Genomic DNA, 17,743 nt, shown 5'->3' with positions numbered 1-17,743 from the left:
CTAAAAGAATACAGCAATACTAAACCTATCCTAAAAGAAATATTGAATGGTCTTCTCTAAATAGAAAAGAGGGCTTCCCTGGTGGCGCAGTGGTTGAGAATCCGCCTGCCAATGCAGGGAACACGGGTTCGAGCCCTGGTCTGGGAAGATCACACATGCCGCGGAGCAGCTGGGCCTGTAAGCCACAACTACTGAGCCTGCGCATCTGGAGACTGTGCTCCGCAACAAGAGAGGCCGTGATAGTGAGAGGCCCACGCACCGCGATGAAGAGTGGCCCCCACTTGCTGCAACTAGAGAAAGCCCTCACACAGAAACAAAGACCCAACACAGCCAAAAATAAATAAATAAATAGATAAATAAATAAATAAAAATTAAATAGAAAAGAAACAAGAATCTATAGGAAAGAGAAAATCACAGTCAAATCAGGCATTACACAGAAAAACAATTTCTTTGTGAAAGCAATGATAACTACAATGAACAGCAAAAGCATAAACATGAAGATGTAAAAGAGGACATCAAAATAAAATGTGGAGGAGAGGAGTAAGAAAATGTAGGGGTTTTTTTTTAAGAATGTGTTTGAGCCTATATGACTACCAGTCTAAAGCAAGTAGATATACTAATGGGTTAACATACTTGAAAAACAGGGTAACCACAAATCAAAAAAACATATAACAGATTTACAAAAAACAAGAACAAAAGAACTCAAGCATAACACAAAAGAAAACCATCAAACCACCAAAGGAAAAACAAAAAGAGAAAGAAAGGAACAAAGAAGAAATTGAAAATCTACTGGAAAACAAGGTTTAAAATGGCAGTAAATGCATATCTATCAATAATTACCTTAAATGTCAATGGACTAAATGCACCCGTCAAAAGACATAGAGTGGCAGGGTGGATAATAAAACAAGAGCCTACAATATGCTGCCTACAAGAGACCCACTTTAGGGTGAAGTACGCACACAGATTGAAAGTGAGGGGATGGAAAAAGATATTTCATGCAAACTGAAATGACAAGAAAGCAGGGGTAGATAGCAATACTCAGATGAAATAGACTGTAAAATAAAGGCCATAAAGAAAGATAAAGAAGGACACTATATAATGATAAAAGGATCAATACAAGAAGAGGACATAACACCCATTAACATATATGCACCCAATATAGGAGCACCTAAATGCATAAAACAAATACTAACAGACATAAAGGGAGAAATTGATGGGAATACAATAATTGTAGGAGACTTTAACACCTCACTGACATCAATGGACAGATCATCCAGACAGAAAATCAAGAAGGCAACAGAGATCCTAAATGATATAAGACCAGTTAGACTTAATTGCTATTTTCAGGACATTACATCCAAAAAACAGAATACACATTCTTTTCAAGTGCACATGGAACATTCTTTAGGATAGACCACATACTAGGACACAAAATAAGCCTCAACAAATTTAAGAGGACAGAAATTATTTCAAGCATCTATTCTGACCACAATGGCATGAAACTAGAAATAAACCACAGAAAGAGAAATGAGAAAAAAATGATTACATGGAGACTAAACAACATGCTACTAAAAAACCAATGGGTCAACAATGAATTAAATAAACAACTTAACCTACCACCCACCACCTTCTTAGAAAAAGAAGAACAAACAAAAATTAAGGTCAGCACAAGGAAGGAAATAACAAAGATCAGAGAGTAAATAAATAAAATAGAGATAAAACACATTAGGAAAAATCAATAAAACAAAGAGCTGACTTTTTGAAAGGGTAAGCAAAATCAACAAACCTCTGGCCAGGCTAACCAAGAAGAAAAGAGAGAGGACCCAAATAAACAAAATAAGAAATGAAAAAGGAGAAATAACAGCTGATACTGCAGAAATACAAAAAACCATAAGAGTATACTATGAACAATTATTTGCCAACAAATTGGACAACCAAGAAGAAATGGACAAGTTTTTAGAAGCATAAAGCCCACCAAAACTGAATCAAGAAGAAATAGGTAATTTGAACAGACCAATCACTAGAAGTGAAATAGAATCTATATATATATAAAAAAAAAAACTCCTTGCAAACGAAAGTCCAGAATCAATGGCATCACTGGGAAATTCTACCAAACATACAAAGAAGAACTTATACCAAACCTTCTCAAACTCTTCCAAAGAGTTGAAGAGGAGGGGACACTCCCAAAGTCATTCTGTGAAGCCACCATCACCCTGATACCAAAACCAAAGACACTACCAAGAAAGAAAATTACAGGCCAATATCTTTGATGAATATAGAGGCAAAAATTCTAACAACACATAAAAAAGATCATATACTGTGATCAAATGTATTCATCCCAAGGTGACAGGGATGGTTCAACATACGCAAATCAATCAATGTGGTACACCACATCAACAAAAGCAAAGACAAAGCACATGATCATTACAATAGATGCAGAAAAAGCATTTGATAAAATTCAACATCCATTCATGATAAAAACTCTTACCAAAATATAGTTAGAGGGAACATATCTCAACATAATAAAAGCTATTTATGACAAACCCACAGCCAACATAATATTCAATGATAAAAGCTGAAAACCTTCCCACTAAAATCTGGAACAAGACAAGGATGCCCACTCTCACCACTTCTCTTCAGCATAGTATTGGAAGTCCTGGCCACAGCAATCAGACAAGAAAATGAAATAAAATGTATCCAAATTGGAAGGGAAGAGGTAAAATTGTCATTATATGCAGATGACATGATACTATACATAGAAAATCCTAAAGACTCCACGCAAAAACTACTAGAACTGATAAACAAATTCAGCAAGGTATCAGGATACAAGATTAATGTACAGAAATCTGTTGCATTTCTTTACACTGACAATGAAATATAAGAAAAGAAAGTGAAAAAAAAATCTCTTTTAAAATCACATCAAAAAATTAAATACTTAGAAATAAACCTGACCAAGGAGGTAAAAGACTTATATGCTGAGAACTATAAAACATTGGTAAAGGAAACTGAAGATGATTCAAAGAAATGGAAAGATATTCCATGCTCTTGGATTGGAAGAATTAATATTGTTTAAATGGCCATACTTCCCAAAGCAATCTGTAGACTTAATGAGATCCCTTTCATGACATTTTTCACAGAAATAGAACAAATAACCCTAAAATTTATATGGAATCACAAAAGACCCAGAATTGCCAAAGCAATCCTGAGGAAAAAGAACAAAGCTGGAGGCATAATCCTCCCAGACTTCTGACAATACTACAAAGCTACAGTAATCAAAAGAGTATGGTGTTGGCACAGAAACAGACATGTGGATCAATGGAACATAATAGAAAGCCCAGAAATAAACAAACACACCTACGGACTATTAATCTTTGACAAAGGAGGCAAGAATATACAATGGAGAATGGAGAAAAGACAGTCTCTTCAGCAAGTGGTGTTGGGAAAGCTGGACAGCTGCATGTAAATCAATGAAGTTAGAACACTCCCTCATACCATACACAAAAATAAACTCAAAATGGCTTAAAGACTTAAATATAAGACATGACACCATAAAACTCCTAGAGGAAAACATAGGCAGAACAGTCTTTGACATAAATTGCAGCAATATTTTTTTTTGATTCATCTCTTAGAGTAATGGAGACAAAAGCAAAAATTAATAAATGGGGGGCTTCCCTGATGGTGCAGCGGTTGAGAATCCGCCTGCCAATGCAGGAGACACGGGTTCGAGCCGTGGTCTGGGAAGATCCCACATGCCATGGAGCAACTAGGCCCGTGAGCCACAACTACTGAGCTTGCGCGTCTGGAGCCTGTGCTCCGCAACAAGAGAGGCCATGACAGTGAGAGGCCCGCACACTGCGATGAAGAGTGGCCCCCGCTCGCCACAACTAGAGAAAGCCCTCGCACAGAAACGAAGACCCAACACAGCCAAAAATAAATAAATACATTTTTAAAAAATTAATAAATGAGACATAATTAAACTTAAAAGCTTTGCACAGCAAAGGAAGCCATAAACAAAGTGAAAAGACAACCTACGGACTGGGATAAAACATTTGCAAATGATGTGACCAACAAGGGATTAATCTCCAGAATATCAAACAGCTCATAGAGCTCAATATCAAAAAAAACCCCAAAAACAAGCAATGCAATCAAAAAACAGTCAGGAGACCTAAATAGACATTTCTCCAAAGAAGACATATAGATGGCCAACAGGCACCTGAAAGGATGCATCACTAATTACTAGAGAAATGCAAATCAAAACTACAATGAGGTACCACCTCACACTGGTCAGAATGGCCATCATCAAAAAGTCTACAAATAATAAATGCTGGAGAGCATGTGGAGAAAAGGGACCCTCCTACACTGTTGGTGGGAATGTAAATTGGTGCATACACTATGGAGAACAGTGTGGAGGTTCCTTAAAAAACTAAAAATAGAGTTACCATATGATCCAGCAATCCTGCTCCTGGGCACATATCCAGAGAAAACTCTAATTCAAAAAGATACATGCACCCCAGTGTTCATAGCAGTGCTGTTTATAATAGCCAAGACATGGAAGCAAACCTAAAAATCCATCAACAGAGGAATGAATGAAGAAGATGTGGTATATACATACATACACACAATGGAGTATACACACACACACACACACACACACACACACACACACACACACACAATGGAATACTACTCAGCCATAAAAAAGAATGAAATAATGCCATTTGCAGCAACGTGGATGGACCTATAGATTATCATAGTAAGTGTAGTAAGTCAGACAGAGAAAGACAAATATTATATGATATCACTTATATGTGGAATCTAAAATATGATGCAGATGAACTTATTTACAAAACAGAAACAGACTCACAGACATAGAACAAAAACTTATGGTTACCAAAGGGGAAAGGGGGGTAGGGGTAAATTATTAGGAGTTTGGGATTAGCAAACTACTATATATATAAAATAGATAAACCACTGCATATAAAATAGATAAACAACAAGATCCAACTGTATGGAACAAAGAACTCTATTCAATATCTTGTAATAAACTATAACAGAAAAGAATATGAAAAATATATGTATATAATATATACGTACATATCTGTGTGTTTATAGATATATATACGTATATAACTGAATCACTTTGCTGTACACCAGAAACTAACACAACATTGTAAATTAACTATTTTACTTATAAAAATTAAATATATATTAAAGAAAAAAACAAGTTCTGATGACTACTCATTACCATGACAACAGAATAATCAGTTTTTTCATAAGTTTATGGGCACTTTTTTATTCCCAGTCTTTCCTTTTGATTTTCATCCAGCTAAGGCTGCAGAAAAAACCATCAAAGATTCACTCAACCACTGATGTTGATTCTCTTTGAAGAGGTTTCCTCTGTGGAGATCTAATTTTCAGTTTGTGTGTGTATCATGATTTCATCCTGTTTTTGCCTTTAAGTCATCTGTTGGGAAAGTAACTTTTTAAGTTACTGAAGCATTTTAAGATTCTGGACAACATTAAACTCTGAGACAAGTACAACTAGAAGTATTATAAGAAAGGACTGAAGGGCACTCCAGAATCATGACCCCAGATTTTCCAGACTTGGCCGAGAAAAGTCCCAAGGACTCCCTAAGTCTATTTTTTATAGCCTTTTGTAGTTTTAGTTAGTTTTACTTCTAGTGTTAATCCAGGTACAACCTGAAGTATTAGCATTAGTTCAGACGCCTCCCTGATTGTTCAAAAGAAAGTCAGGCTTTTTTATTATCTATACCTGTTTGAGTTAAAGAATTTAACTCAACTGGCTTGTTGTGCCCCCAGGGCTTAGGCTATATTAATTACTGTGTCAACCAAAATGAAGGAGCAATTTTTTGGTGATCATGCGGAGTGGCATAACTGCTGTGCATTGGCTTACTATCTTCAGGAGTCTTTTGCAGAAAGGGTTTTATTCTTTTGGGGTGTATGTAAGGAAATATAACCCACTGAGGGTATTGGAGGGTCATGCCCTTGGAATGGCCTAACTAATAGCTGTACAAAATAATTTACCTTGGTTCTGGGTTGGCATTAAATAGTCTGATTTCCACATAGAAGCTGCACAAGTCATGTAATCATCCTTTGTGGGATTGTAGGTATATTGTTTCTTGGTGCTGTGACAAATAATAAATATTGCATTTTTATTTCTCATAGTTCAAACATATTTTCCTTAAAGCCTAGACTTAGGAAAGTCAGTATTACTAATAAGGAGAACATGATAGGCTAAGTCAGACATATATACCCTTAAATCAGTAAAGAGGAAAGCTATGAATAAACAAGAGTGTTCAAAGAAGACTGTAACCTATAGAAGAATCTTGCTCCAGTGGTCTCGAGAGGAAGCTTCTTACTTCATATGGTCATGTGCTTATTGAAAGGTTTTTGGGTTAGCAGTTAATTCTGTGTACTGCTGGCTTCTGGAGGTTCTCTGGAAAACCTCACTTTAGGATCTTTAAAGGATGTATCTTTCTAATTCTGTTAAGGCCCTTATCGTTTTCCCAGAGATTTGGGAATGATAAAGACAAAAATGTTTTGAGTAAGGAGCAAAGCCTTACATAATCCAAATTTATGACTAATTGTTCCAGTTAAATGTGTCCCTTGTCATGGGATCAGTAAATTGGAATGTCCTAGGCAGTCATGATGGTTGTGACCTTTCAACAGGGAAATATTTTGATCCATTCTGAAAAGAAATGTGCTATTATTAGTACGACATATTCAGAAACCATAGCAGGAGAGGCAACTGTAGAAATTCAATTTGGAAATGCCCAGAGTCTTTTAGAGCATAGTCTCAGTTCATGTCCCTCAATTTTTCTAGGTTAATTTAGTTACAAATAAAGCATGGACTGACTTTATCCTTCATCATCCTATGAAGGTTTTTTCCTTAGTGTTTGATATTATAGCCAGTTTGTCCCTATTGGAATGAATTGTTTCACAGAGGATTTAATCCTTTATTTTTATAGTCCAGGTGGCTATTTTGGTTTTGTCAGATCTTAATCCTCGTGGTTCTTATAACCTGATTGTACCCATTGTTTCTTTTCAGAATTTGGGAGGCCAAAATTTGTATATCTACGATGGAATCCTTGAACTTTTCCATGGATTTTTTTTTTCCATGGATTTTATTTTGTTATTCTTACAATGCTTTTACATAAGGACTTTAGTCAGAGTAGTCTGTTTAATATAATGGTGTGTTAAAAGTATTTGTATAGTACTTCTAAAGTATTTCTGTGGTATCTATAGTATAGATATTAGCTTCTATAGAACTTCTTTTACTGTCTCTTCCTTTATGATAGCAATTATTTTAGGTATCAAAAAATGCATTTGTTGTTCATTTTTAAAGAGTACTTGAGAAAGCACAAAAAAAACCTTGTTTTTTTCTATAACATTTTTTAAAAGTCAATTATTCTAAAAGCATACTAGCTGTTAGCTTATATGTATTTTACTCTCTTCTTCTAGTGATTTGGTATGCCTTAGAGAGAGCCATAATTTAATCATTTGAGCTAAGCTATTTCATGGTAAGGAAATAGATTTTACAAAAGAGACTAAGCTACTTATTGTATGTCAAGCCTGGTATTGTCCTTTTTATTTTTTTAATATAACCCCATCAACAAACAATATTAAGTCAGGATTTGGTATTGAAGCATCCAAAATTTTTTTCTGGGCATGGATACTTCTTGATTTACAGAATCATAATGAGGAGATTCTCCTCATTCAGTAAGGGTTATAGAGTTGTTGGATTGAAAGTATTAAATCAGCAGATGGTAATATAGGGAGAAAGTAATAATTCATAATTAATTAATTGGTATAAAAATATTGAATGCTTCCATTAATGATAGGGATATACACATGTGATAACATATTATTTAAAGGATTCATACAAAATCTGAAGGTATTTGGACTGATTTAGTTTTGACTGATACCTGTAAGTGCTCTGAGACAATGAGCTTGTTCAATTAAGGTATTGGCTTTGATAGGCAACGGTTCTTTGATGTGTGCTATGTTACTGAGTTAATATACCTAGAGCATGACCTAACATTTTCATGTTTGTAAAAAAAAAAAAAAAAAAAGAAAAGAAGAAAGTTTTATGATAATTTAGGAAGAATCCATTTAAAATCTTATGAGCTGTGTTCTAATTGGTTTGAATATGTCTGTAGAGTCTTTTGCCCATAAGGATTCAGGAACCATAGCTATTTTTTTGGCAATTTCTTGAGTCATATATTATGTAAGTAATCTAATGTCTAAATGAGCTATATTTTGATCCCACCTATTAAATTAGTAGGTATTGTGTCACAAAGACTAACCAAAGTATCAGCTACAGGTTAGGATTTAGGAAAGGGCTTAGGTTTGTTTGAAATCTCATTAATTGGTTTTAGTAAACCAAAGTTTAGTTTATTTTAAGCATTCTATAAGTTACTATATACTCTCAGTTTGTCTTATTTTTTTCCTCTACAATCAGGTACAGCCAGTCACTTTTACTTTATTTTTTCTTATTAAACCCCCTAATTCAATTTTAGAATTATAGGTTATCCACTCTCTCTATCAACTTATAAAGGCAGATCCTCTTTCAAAGAGCAGCATAACTTCTTTATTGTTCCTCCTGCAAGAGCATTGCCCCTATGTCACCATAACAATGATTTATTCTTTATTGGACGTTGATAAGCAAAACGTATGCCTAGTTTTTTTCCTTTTATTCCTTCTCTTCTTTTTACTTATTTTTTAAATAATTAATTAATTAATTAATTAATTTTTTGGCTGTGTTGGGTCTTCGTTTCTGTGCGAGGGCTTTCTCCAGTTGCGGCGAGCGGGGGCCGCTCTTCATCGCGGTGCGCGGGCCTCTCACTATCGCGGCCTCTCTTGTTGCGGAGCACAGGCTCCAGACGCGCAGGCTCAGTAGTTGTGGCTCACGGGCCCAGTTGCTCCGCGGCACGTGGGATCTTCCCAGACCAGGGCTCGAACCCGTGTCCCCTGCATTGGCAGGCGGATTCTCCACCACTGCGCCACCAGGGAAGCCCCTCCTTCTCTTCTTTTTTAAAAAAGAATTTCATGGTATAAATTCCTTTTGGAATTCAGAACTGGGAAAAATTTCCTTCGTTTTTTTATATATTGAGAGCTATGTAATACACTCTATTTCACTTTTATCTTGGCTAACAGGTAGCTAAGAGCCACACTTTGTGCAAAATTTTAGTAGCATGCCTTAATCTAGGCTTTTTTATTACCGTCTTCCCCGTCTTCCTTATTATATATTGTTAATATTTTTACAATTACCAATTTACAATGAATTGTTTTCTTCCTTATTGTATGCTTCCTATATTAACTTAGTAGGATAAAAAAGATAAGTAAATAAAAGATCAAGTCCATGAACAGAAAAAAACAATACAGTTAAAGGGCACCATTTTTAGAGTAGATAAGATTTTATTTAAAAATTTTAGGGAATACGTCTTTAACAAAGACTTTAAGATGTTTGCGGTCAGTGAGATCTGAATGTAATATTGATACTCTTTCGTTGAATAAAACAAATAAGCAAGACTTGAAAAATGGTAAAATAATACCAGAATCTATTCAGTACTGAAAAAATAAATTAAACCTTTAAAATGCCATAATCATAATTATTACAGTTTTTTTTAGAATTCTATATTGTGAAATATTTTGACACATATTACCTATTAGATATTTCTAGCAACTCTTGGCAGGATATATACTGTTTATCCCCACCTTCTCAATGAAGAAACCGAGCCTCATAGAAGTGAAGTGACTTCCCCAGATCACGAAGCTAGTAAATGGCAAAACCCAATTACAAACTCAGATCTTCTGCTTTCTTTTCCAACGATTTTTCAGTCTACTATCTCTTAAAAAGGTGACTTTATTATTGCCAAAGGTTGGAGTCATTAAATATTTTTAAACTTTTTAAAAAAAAAATGTATATTGTTCTACTAAGTTCAGACTTTTATCTTTTGTCCCCATAATAAAAAGTTGATCATCAATGTGTGTGAATTCATTCATTTACTCAATGAATACATTTTAATGCCTACAGAAAGTAAGCTTGTAATAAAGAGGCACAGTGATGAATAAAATAGTCAAAAATTCTGCCCTCATGGACATTCCATGAAGGAGGATGACTAAGTAAATGCAAAATTAATAAAATCATTTCAAAAGTGTTTTAAAGGAAACAAGCCAGTGGCCAAAGTAGAGAACAGTGGGGGAATGAAGGAGATTGGGGGACCAGAGCCACTCTCTCTGCAGAAGTGACACTTAAGCTTAAACCTGAAAGAGGAGGATGAGACATATATGTGAAAAGGTATGAATCTTCTAAGCAGGGAGAATACTACATACGAAATCCCTGACACAGGAAGGAGCTTTATTTGTTCTAGGATATGAAAGAGCAGAGTAACTGGAACATCTCCTGCAAGGCAGGAGACTGGGCTGTATAGAGAGGCTACCGTGTGCAGTATCTTGTAGGCTACGGTAGAGACTAAAGAGTAGACATTAGAAAAATCTATTTCCAAATGCAGAAAATCTCTTTAGATCTCAGATTTTTAAAGGTGCTTTTACACTAACTATAAACTGTGTGAATTAATTTTTCTACACTTAGTTATTTTTGGTGCTGTATATTCGTGTATTGAGTTTCACATAATTTCTTTAGAGCCTGTTGATGAATTCTTTCTGTAGTCTTTCTGTAGTTAGGAAAGGAAATTAAGTAACTAATATGACATGAGTTAGCTTTAGAGCAAATGGAGGGGTTGGCGTAAAGGAGGTTTCTTTCCTTTTCTATGAACATTATCAGTTAATGTGCAACCAAAAAATCAGAATTTCATGCTTTTTTATTAATCAATTCATAGTACTAAAATTTTCCTCATAAATGTGTATCAGAAGGACAAGCTAGAAAGTATCTTCTTAAGTCATATGATAAACATATTAATAATAAATAATTTAAATTCTATCAAAAGGCTAAAACAAGGTTTGATTTATTTTTCATTTCAGGCATGCCCATTTGTCATCGATATCTATGCAGACAAATGCAAGCCAAGAATTAAAACTGTCCATATGGAGGCATGCAGTGGGCAACTTGAGAAGGCCATTTGTAAATCTGTTCTTAACAAAGGCGATGCCAAAGTAATGGATGGCTATGAAAATATAATTGTACATACTTATAAGTGTGACACCTGGATAACGTCAGTTATTGAAAACAAGGTATCAGTTATGAGGTGGTTCTCCTCATAACAGCAATGTTTGCTACTATGTTCCATCTTCCTTCTCACCCTATTCTTGCATAGTAATTAAATACCCCATTACATTAATAATATCTATAATAGTCAATTTATTCTTTTTTCTTTTTGAGTTTCTAACTCAAACTGGGCATGATAATTTTTATATATTTTTAAGGTATATAATATTTACTTTATTTATTAGATATTTATTTTTTGTGTTTCTTTATGAGACAATTGTTTTTCTCTTAAAATATTATGAAAATTAAATATTTGGAGATCTATGAAGATAGAGCATAAGCTGGGTACAAAATATTTTATTTAGTTTGTTACTAAAAGTCTTCACACATAACATACCTATTTTAAACAATGGACATCATGTTTTAAAGAAATATAAACAAAGTAAAGAAAAGAATGTAGCCCAACTGTTTTATACAAACTTTGCAGTATCAGAAATCCTACAGATTATCATCATTTTATCTAATTAAATATATTCTACTGTCCAGGACCTGTTTTTATCAAGCCAATTATTTCTGGCTTTGGCCATCTTCTCTGCTACTATTGATATTGCAGGTCAAGAGAATACACACATAAATTCTTAAAGTCAGATATACTGAGTTTTCTAGAAATTATAAATTTTTATAAAATCTTACTCAAGATGGCTAGGTTTTTAGAACTGTTGGCTTATTTCTTTTAGTTCCTGGGTGAGATTTACATTATTTTTATGCCTGCCATAAATTTCTTAAAGTGCTTAAGATTTGGCTGAGTATTGAGTCAATGTGAATATATATTATGTAACTCTCATAGTCACAATAGGGGCCACTAGAAAGTATAACATGGTCTCTGCTGTCAAGGAGTTTATGGGCTAGTTGTAAAGGCAAAATTAATACTCTTGAAACAACAGTTAAATGTTAAATTACATAGTACTGTTTGTATGTGCAATAGGAATTCAACTGTATTTGCATCTCTTGTACTTGATGTTAGTTTGGACTATAGAAGTTGGGGAAGGGTTTGTGATTAGGGGGAAGGGAACTGTGATGTGGGACTTAAACATGTGTATAGGATTTGAAGGATAACTAGGATTTAGATTTAGTCTGAGCTAATGTTTCTGTGTTTCTATGATGTCTTCTTTGTTTCTGTAGAACCCTGTGAATATCTCTATCACAAGACTTGCAAAGTGTTTTGCAATTATCGTTTTGTTTGTATGTATTTAGTAAAGAAAGGACTAGCAACTTATAAAATCTTTCTTTTATAGTCAGATAATAAAGTGATTATTCACATCAACAACGAGCTGAGTAAAAACTGTGTAAACAACAGAGGACTTGACATATTTGCAGTAGAAGTGGCACCAAAATCTACAATGGTAATGCATTGTTTTCTTATTAAAGCCTTTTGTTTTATCAATTTGAAAAAAACATTTTTGCTATTAATGTTATGGATAAATATGTAGATATGAAATAAAGTAGAAAATTATTTTAAGTATGATATTTGTATTAGTACCATCCTGTACTATGAGATAGGAGACTGGTTCTAATCCAGTTCTCACTATTTGGTTCAGTGATTATGGGACATTCACTTAACTTCTCTGTTTCAGTCTCTTTTTTGTTTGTTTCAGTCTCTTTAAGTGTAAAATTAATGTAATGTCACCAGTTTTAGGTACTTCACAAAATTAATGTAAAGATAAAAATAAAATGATATATGTGAAAGCACTATTGAATATTATATAGAAATACAAAGTAGTGTTAATAGTAGTAGGACTTTTGATAACTCAAAATATTTTTATCTACATTATTAAGATTTTCTGAGGTAACCTAAAAGAGAAAATGCCTGTGAGTTTTATATAACCAACTAAGTCAAGAGCTAGGAATAGCTGAAGCTCTGGTGTTAGCAGAACTCTGGGTTTCTGATTTAGCCAGGAGTTCAAAGGCAGGGAGAGATCAGTAGACCCTGAAACTAGTTTAGTCAAGGGAAAAAGGAAAAAACTTTCTATTTTTTCCCTTTTTTTCTCCATACTGTCAGTGAAATCCTAAAACATGCTAAAACAGGATAAGAAGAGTTTATCTTTTCTGTTATCCCAATCATGGTTTTTTTAATATGTTCTAGGCTTAGAGAGGAAAGAATATTTACTTCCCTTTCTACCACTCCTCTTTACCCACATTCACAAATACCAACTACCAAATACTATATTACATAGAATTTAGGCTGGATTATCCTGTTAGACATCAGATCATAGATTGCAGGTCCCTGCTAAGGACAAATATTAAAGAATTTTATCTGCACAGATATATTTTTTACATAGGTTCTAGAAATGTTGTCCTATTGAAAAATTAGCCCAAAATTACAGTATATAAAAGGAAGGTAAAGGCTTTCTATTTTTATATGCAGGTTTGTCAACATGTAATGCCTCTGAATGAACGACAAGAATGGATATATTATTGTGTGTATTCCCTTATATCTTAAATACTGTTTTTAGGAAATAATTTTGCTTGAGACTATCAAACTAAGAAGAATTATTTCAAGTTTAGTCTGTTATTTGTTGATCAACAAAATGCTAATGAATTTAACTGATGTACATAATAATCTATTTCATTTGTATGCATTTACATTTCATGTCCATATTATATACTTTATTATTAAAATAGAAATAATTTTTTTAACGTGTGGCCTTATTAATTTAATGGGAAATCTGGGCATATTTCATTTATGACTAGTAAATTGAAATCAAAGTACAGGTAAGCTTTTAAAAAGTAATACTCAATGAATTCTATAAAATCCTATACACTTTTGATTTATTTATCAAAAAAATCCTGGAATAAAATGTAAATGGGCAAGCTGCAGTGAGTGCCTTGTGCTTTATCCCTGTACTCTGGCCTGTCCAAGGAGCCCAGTGGATCCAGGACTCCTGTCCTCACCGGTATAGTCACAGGCATGTGGCTGTGAGAGGACCAGGAGTCCTCCTTCCTGCTGCTGCTGCTGTGGCTGGTGGCGTGCAGCCCCTTCACCGCTTGCTTCTTCACCGGCAGCCTCCATCTCCTGCTGCGCCTCTTCAGCCTTGAGCATGTGCCCTCCCACGGGGCTCTGCTGGCGCTCAAGCCCCAGGCCCGAGTTTCTGCCATTGGCAGTGGCAGTCACAATGAGTCAGAGAACAGTTGGATGTTGCGTTTACTTCTGATGAGATTGCTATCTTAATGCACAGTAGCACAAGTAGATACAACGACTGATGGGACTGGTCGATGTGTGATTTGACACTTGAACAAATTAGAAAGTTTACTCCTGCAGCAGATCACAGATCCAGGCGTAATTTCCCTGATGAGAAGATCCCTGCCCTGAGGGAAGCTGGAGCAGAGTGCCTGAACCATAAGGTCACAGTCTTCTTTGATGTCAAAGGCCATGCAAATATGGCTACTGATGTTCTGAAGAAAACGTGTATGGAATTGCCTCAACTATACAATAGTAGTATTATTTGCTCTTTCTTGCCAGAAGTTATCTATGAGACAAACAGATCACAGTGTAGTAATGGCTTTAACTCACAGACCTTGGAACCTTAGCCATACAGCAGATGGGACTATGATACTCCCTGGATACAATCCATGTTTGTGGTAATAGATGTTTCGTTTGCTTGGAGCATACGTAATATCTTATGGTACCTGTGTGGAATTTCAGGTTTCCTCATGCAAAAGGATTTTGTATCCCCAAACTACTTGAAGAAGTGGTCAACTAAAGGCATTCAGGTTGTTGCTTGGACGGTTAATACCTTTGATGAAAAAAGTTACTATGAATCCCATCTTTCTTCCAGCTCTGTCACTGACAGTGTGTTGGAAGACTGCACATCAGTTCTAGACTCTCCCCCAACCCCCTCCCCAAGGAAACATGTACAGAAACTGCCTGCTGGTCTCATGCAGGGATATCAAAATACCCCTTGTGCTAGCCCAAACCCTGGGAGATCAGGTAGCTCACACAAGTAATAGTCAGTAATTGCATTTTTACCTGAACCAAAGCAAAGTCTGGTGTTGCCAACATGCTCCATGGAATGCCTGAGTTCAACACTTGCTCTTGAAAATCTGGGTCTGCAAAAAGGCACAACAGCTCCTGCCACAACCTAAGTGAGGCATACACCTTAACCTGGTGAGGATAAGCACAGACTGAGTTGTGAAATTTGGGGGTACAGATGCAAATGCATGGGAAATGCACCATCACTCAGAGTTTACATTTTAAAACTTGCCACGCTTCTGTAACATTTATTTCAAATACTGTATTCAGCTATGTTATCAATGTATTGTGGCTGTCAAACTTGTGACCACACTAAAAATCATTAAAAGGAATAAAAAAGTGAATGCAGAAACAGCCATTTAATTATATACTGTATTTAGTTTTCCCATGAGAAAATATAATTAAAGCAAAATTTGGAGAAATTAATTTTTGTATTAAAGAAGCCAAAATCTAATCACAACAGTAGGAATATTTTGTTCTGACAGTAAATTGTTTAATGGATTTACTTGTGGAGTTTTTTTAATTAAATGTATTTTGAAATAATAGAAATTAAATCAAATAGCAATTAATGAAGTAGTACAGTGCATGAAAAATTATATTAAGCAATTTAGAACTGTGTAACCATATCAGTAACAGAATACTTGGCTAGTAAATGTCAGCTTTTGAAATATGAATACCAGTATAGCAGTATATTATTTTTACCCAGCACATGCTAGCACATAGTTTAAATGTCACTTGGATTTTTGGCCCTTGATTAGATGTCTGTAAAATGGGTTGTCATTATCTAGCAGTTTGAATTCTTCAGATGATGTCTTAAAAAGAAATGCAATGTGAAAGCATTTTATTAATTGCCAGATGCTTTGTAAGTCAAATAAATGTGGCCCTATATTCTATTTCACAAAGTATTGAGTTGCAGGAAATAAATTATCTGGCTCTGTTACCAAAAGCCTATGACAAAGTTGCTATCTTTGCAGCAAGTTGTAAAAAGGCTTTTTATAATAGGATGATAGGTGACATAAAGTGGTATCGTTGGAACATGGAGACTCAAGAAAGAATAGTGAGCACTTAAGCCTAATCTTCCACCACTGTCACCACTTAGACATACCAAGGCTTTTTTCTTCTTCCCATTACTCACTTATTAGAGGGGAAAAAAACCCAGCTATCTTAGGGTCCCATTTTCAATTACTCAGTAGAAAAGAAAGATATTTTGTTTCAAGTTAAACTTTCTTCCAAGTAAATGAAAATCCAAGGGAATCAGCTAGTTAATGATTGTAATAAGCTGGGTTCCATTTTTTGACCTTTAAGTAAATGATTTTCTAAGGATTACTTCAGTACTGTGGTACTAGAATATCCAGAAAAAATTAATTCAAGTCCTGAAATACCAGACTCATAGGTTGATAATGATTCTTTATTCAACTAAAATAAAGTTGATTAACATGTAAGAATGTTTTCTTTAAATTCAAGAAGTGCTACCCTTTTTCAGGGTAGTTTTGTGCAGATTGACTATTACATTTTCAAAGGTAACTTTTCATGTTGTTTAATTTTAAAAGCACAAGGAGTCAACTTACGAAAAAGACATCTAAATGCCCCAAGTCTCTCCTGTGCCCTTCCTATCTTCATGGTATCTACATTAAAGCTCCCCATGAATAAATTTTATCTACAAACACTTCCTCGAAATTGGCTTTTTTTTCATCATTATTTATATGTGTTCTAGACTTTTCATCTTTAAGAAACCTCTCATTCCCCATCTGTCTCTATCATTATTCTGTCCTCCCCTTCACACCAAAAAGACATGAAAGAATTGTTTGCTATACCTACTTTTTTGACTCCCATTCATTCTTTCCAGTTAATTCAACTAGTGGTTGTTTTTTTCAAGGACATCAATAACTTCCTTATCATTAAACACAGTGGATGTTTTGAAGTCTTCTCTCCAGTGTTAGATATTGTTGATCTCTCTGACACCATATTCTCCAGATTTTCTTCCAACCTCTGACCATTCCTTTTCAGGCTTCTTCCAACCATACTTCTGTACCTTCTCTCAGTTTCTTCATTCTCTCTCACCTCAGGCCCTTTGGATGTAATATTTCCTTCTTGCCCATAGAATAAGTCTTCCTTCCCCTTTTCCTCTTCTTCCTTCAGGTCTCACCAAATATGTCAGTTTTCCCAAGAATCCTTTCTTGATTACTGCCCCCACCAAGACCACTTTGATGGCCCTATTACTTTGTGCTCACTCTTTGTGGTCACACTCAGCATCCTATACTGGAATTACTGTTTTATCTGTACCCTTCACTAGGCTGAAAGCAGGGATAGTTACAATTCCAGCATATACCATTGGAACCATAATATACAATAAATATTTTTTGGATGATTGAATAAAGTGGGCAGAAAATTTAAACTTACATGTGGTATAATTTTTTCCTAGTTCTTGGGCTATTTGTAAGTTAAAAATAGAAACATAAGAAAAGAAACACAAGGTCTCATTACTATCCAATTCCACTTATACAGACTTTGTTTTTCATGTAATT

At 34.8% G+C, this 17,743-nt stretch overlaps 1 protein-coding gene and 2 pseudogenes across 7 annotated transcripts in view; all 3 read left to right on the top strand.

Annotated features, from left to right (window-relative positions):
- Window positions 1-13,880, top strand: part of EFCAB7 (EF-hand calcium binding domain 7) — a 49,721-nt gene extending 35,841 nt beyond the window's left edge. For 4 of the 5 annotated variants that reach the window (XM_082453575.1, XM_082453577.1, XM_082453574.1 and 1 more), the window contains 3 exons: window positions 11,005-11,214; window positions 12,484-12,591; window positions 13,614-13,880. In XM_082453575.1, coding sequence (XP_082309701.1) covers window positions 11,005-11,214; window positions 12,484-12,591; window positions 13,614-13,688 — 393 coding nt within the window. In that variant the 3' untranslated portion in view covers window positions 13,689-13,880. The other variant, XM_082453578.1, reaches the window with a different exon arrangement.
- Window positions 1-17,743, top strand: part of LOC309656812 (keratin, type II cytoskeletal 8 pseudogene) — a 411,180-nt pseudogene that overhangs the window by 87,497 nt on the left and 305,940 nt on the right. The window lies entirely within an intron of this gene.
- Window positions 13,981-16,884, top strand: LOC309656918 (glycerophosphodiester phosphodiesterase 1 pseudogene; annotated as a pseudogene). The gene has a single exon. The product of its transcript is annotated as a glycerophosphodiester phosphodiesterase 1 pseudogene (transcript).

The sequence above is a fragment of the Balaenoptera physalus genome, assembly GCF_965194825.1.
Source record: "Balaenoptera physalus genome assembly, chromosome: 1".
In the NCBI taxonomy this organism is placed as follows: Eukaryota; Metazoa; Chordata; class Mammalia; order Artiodactyla; family Balaenopteridae; genus Balaenoptera; species Balaenoptera physalus.
The sequence above is the reverse complement of the archived record's forward strand: the minus strand, read 5'-3'. Positions and strand labels throughout refer to the sequence as shown.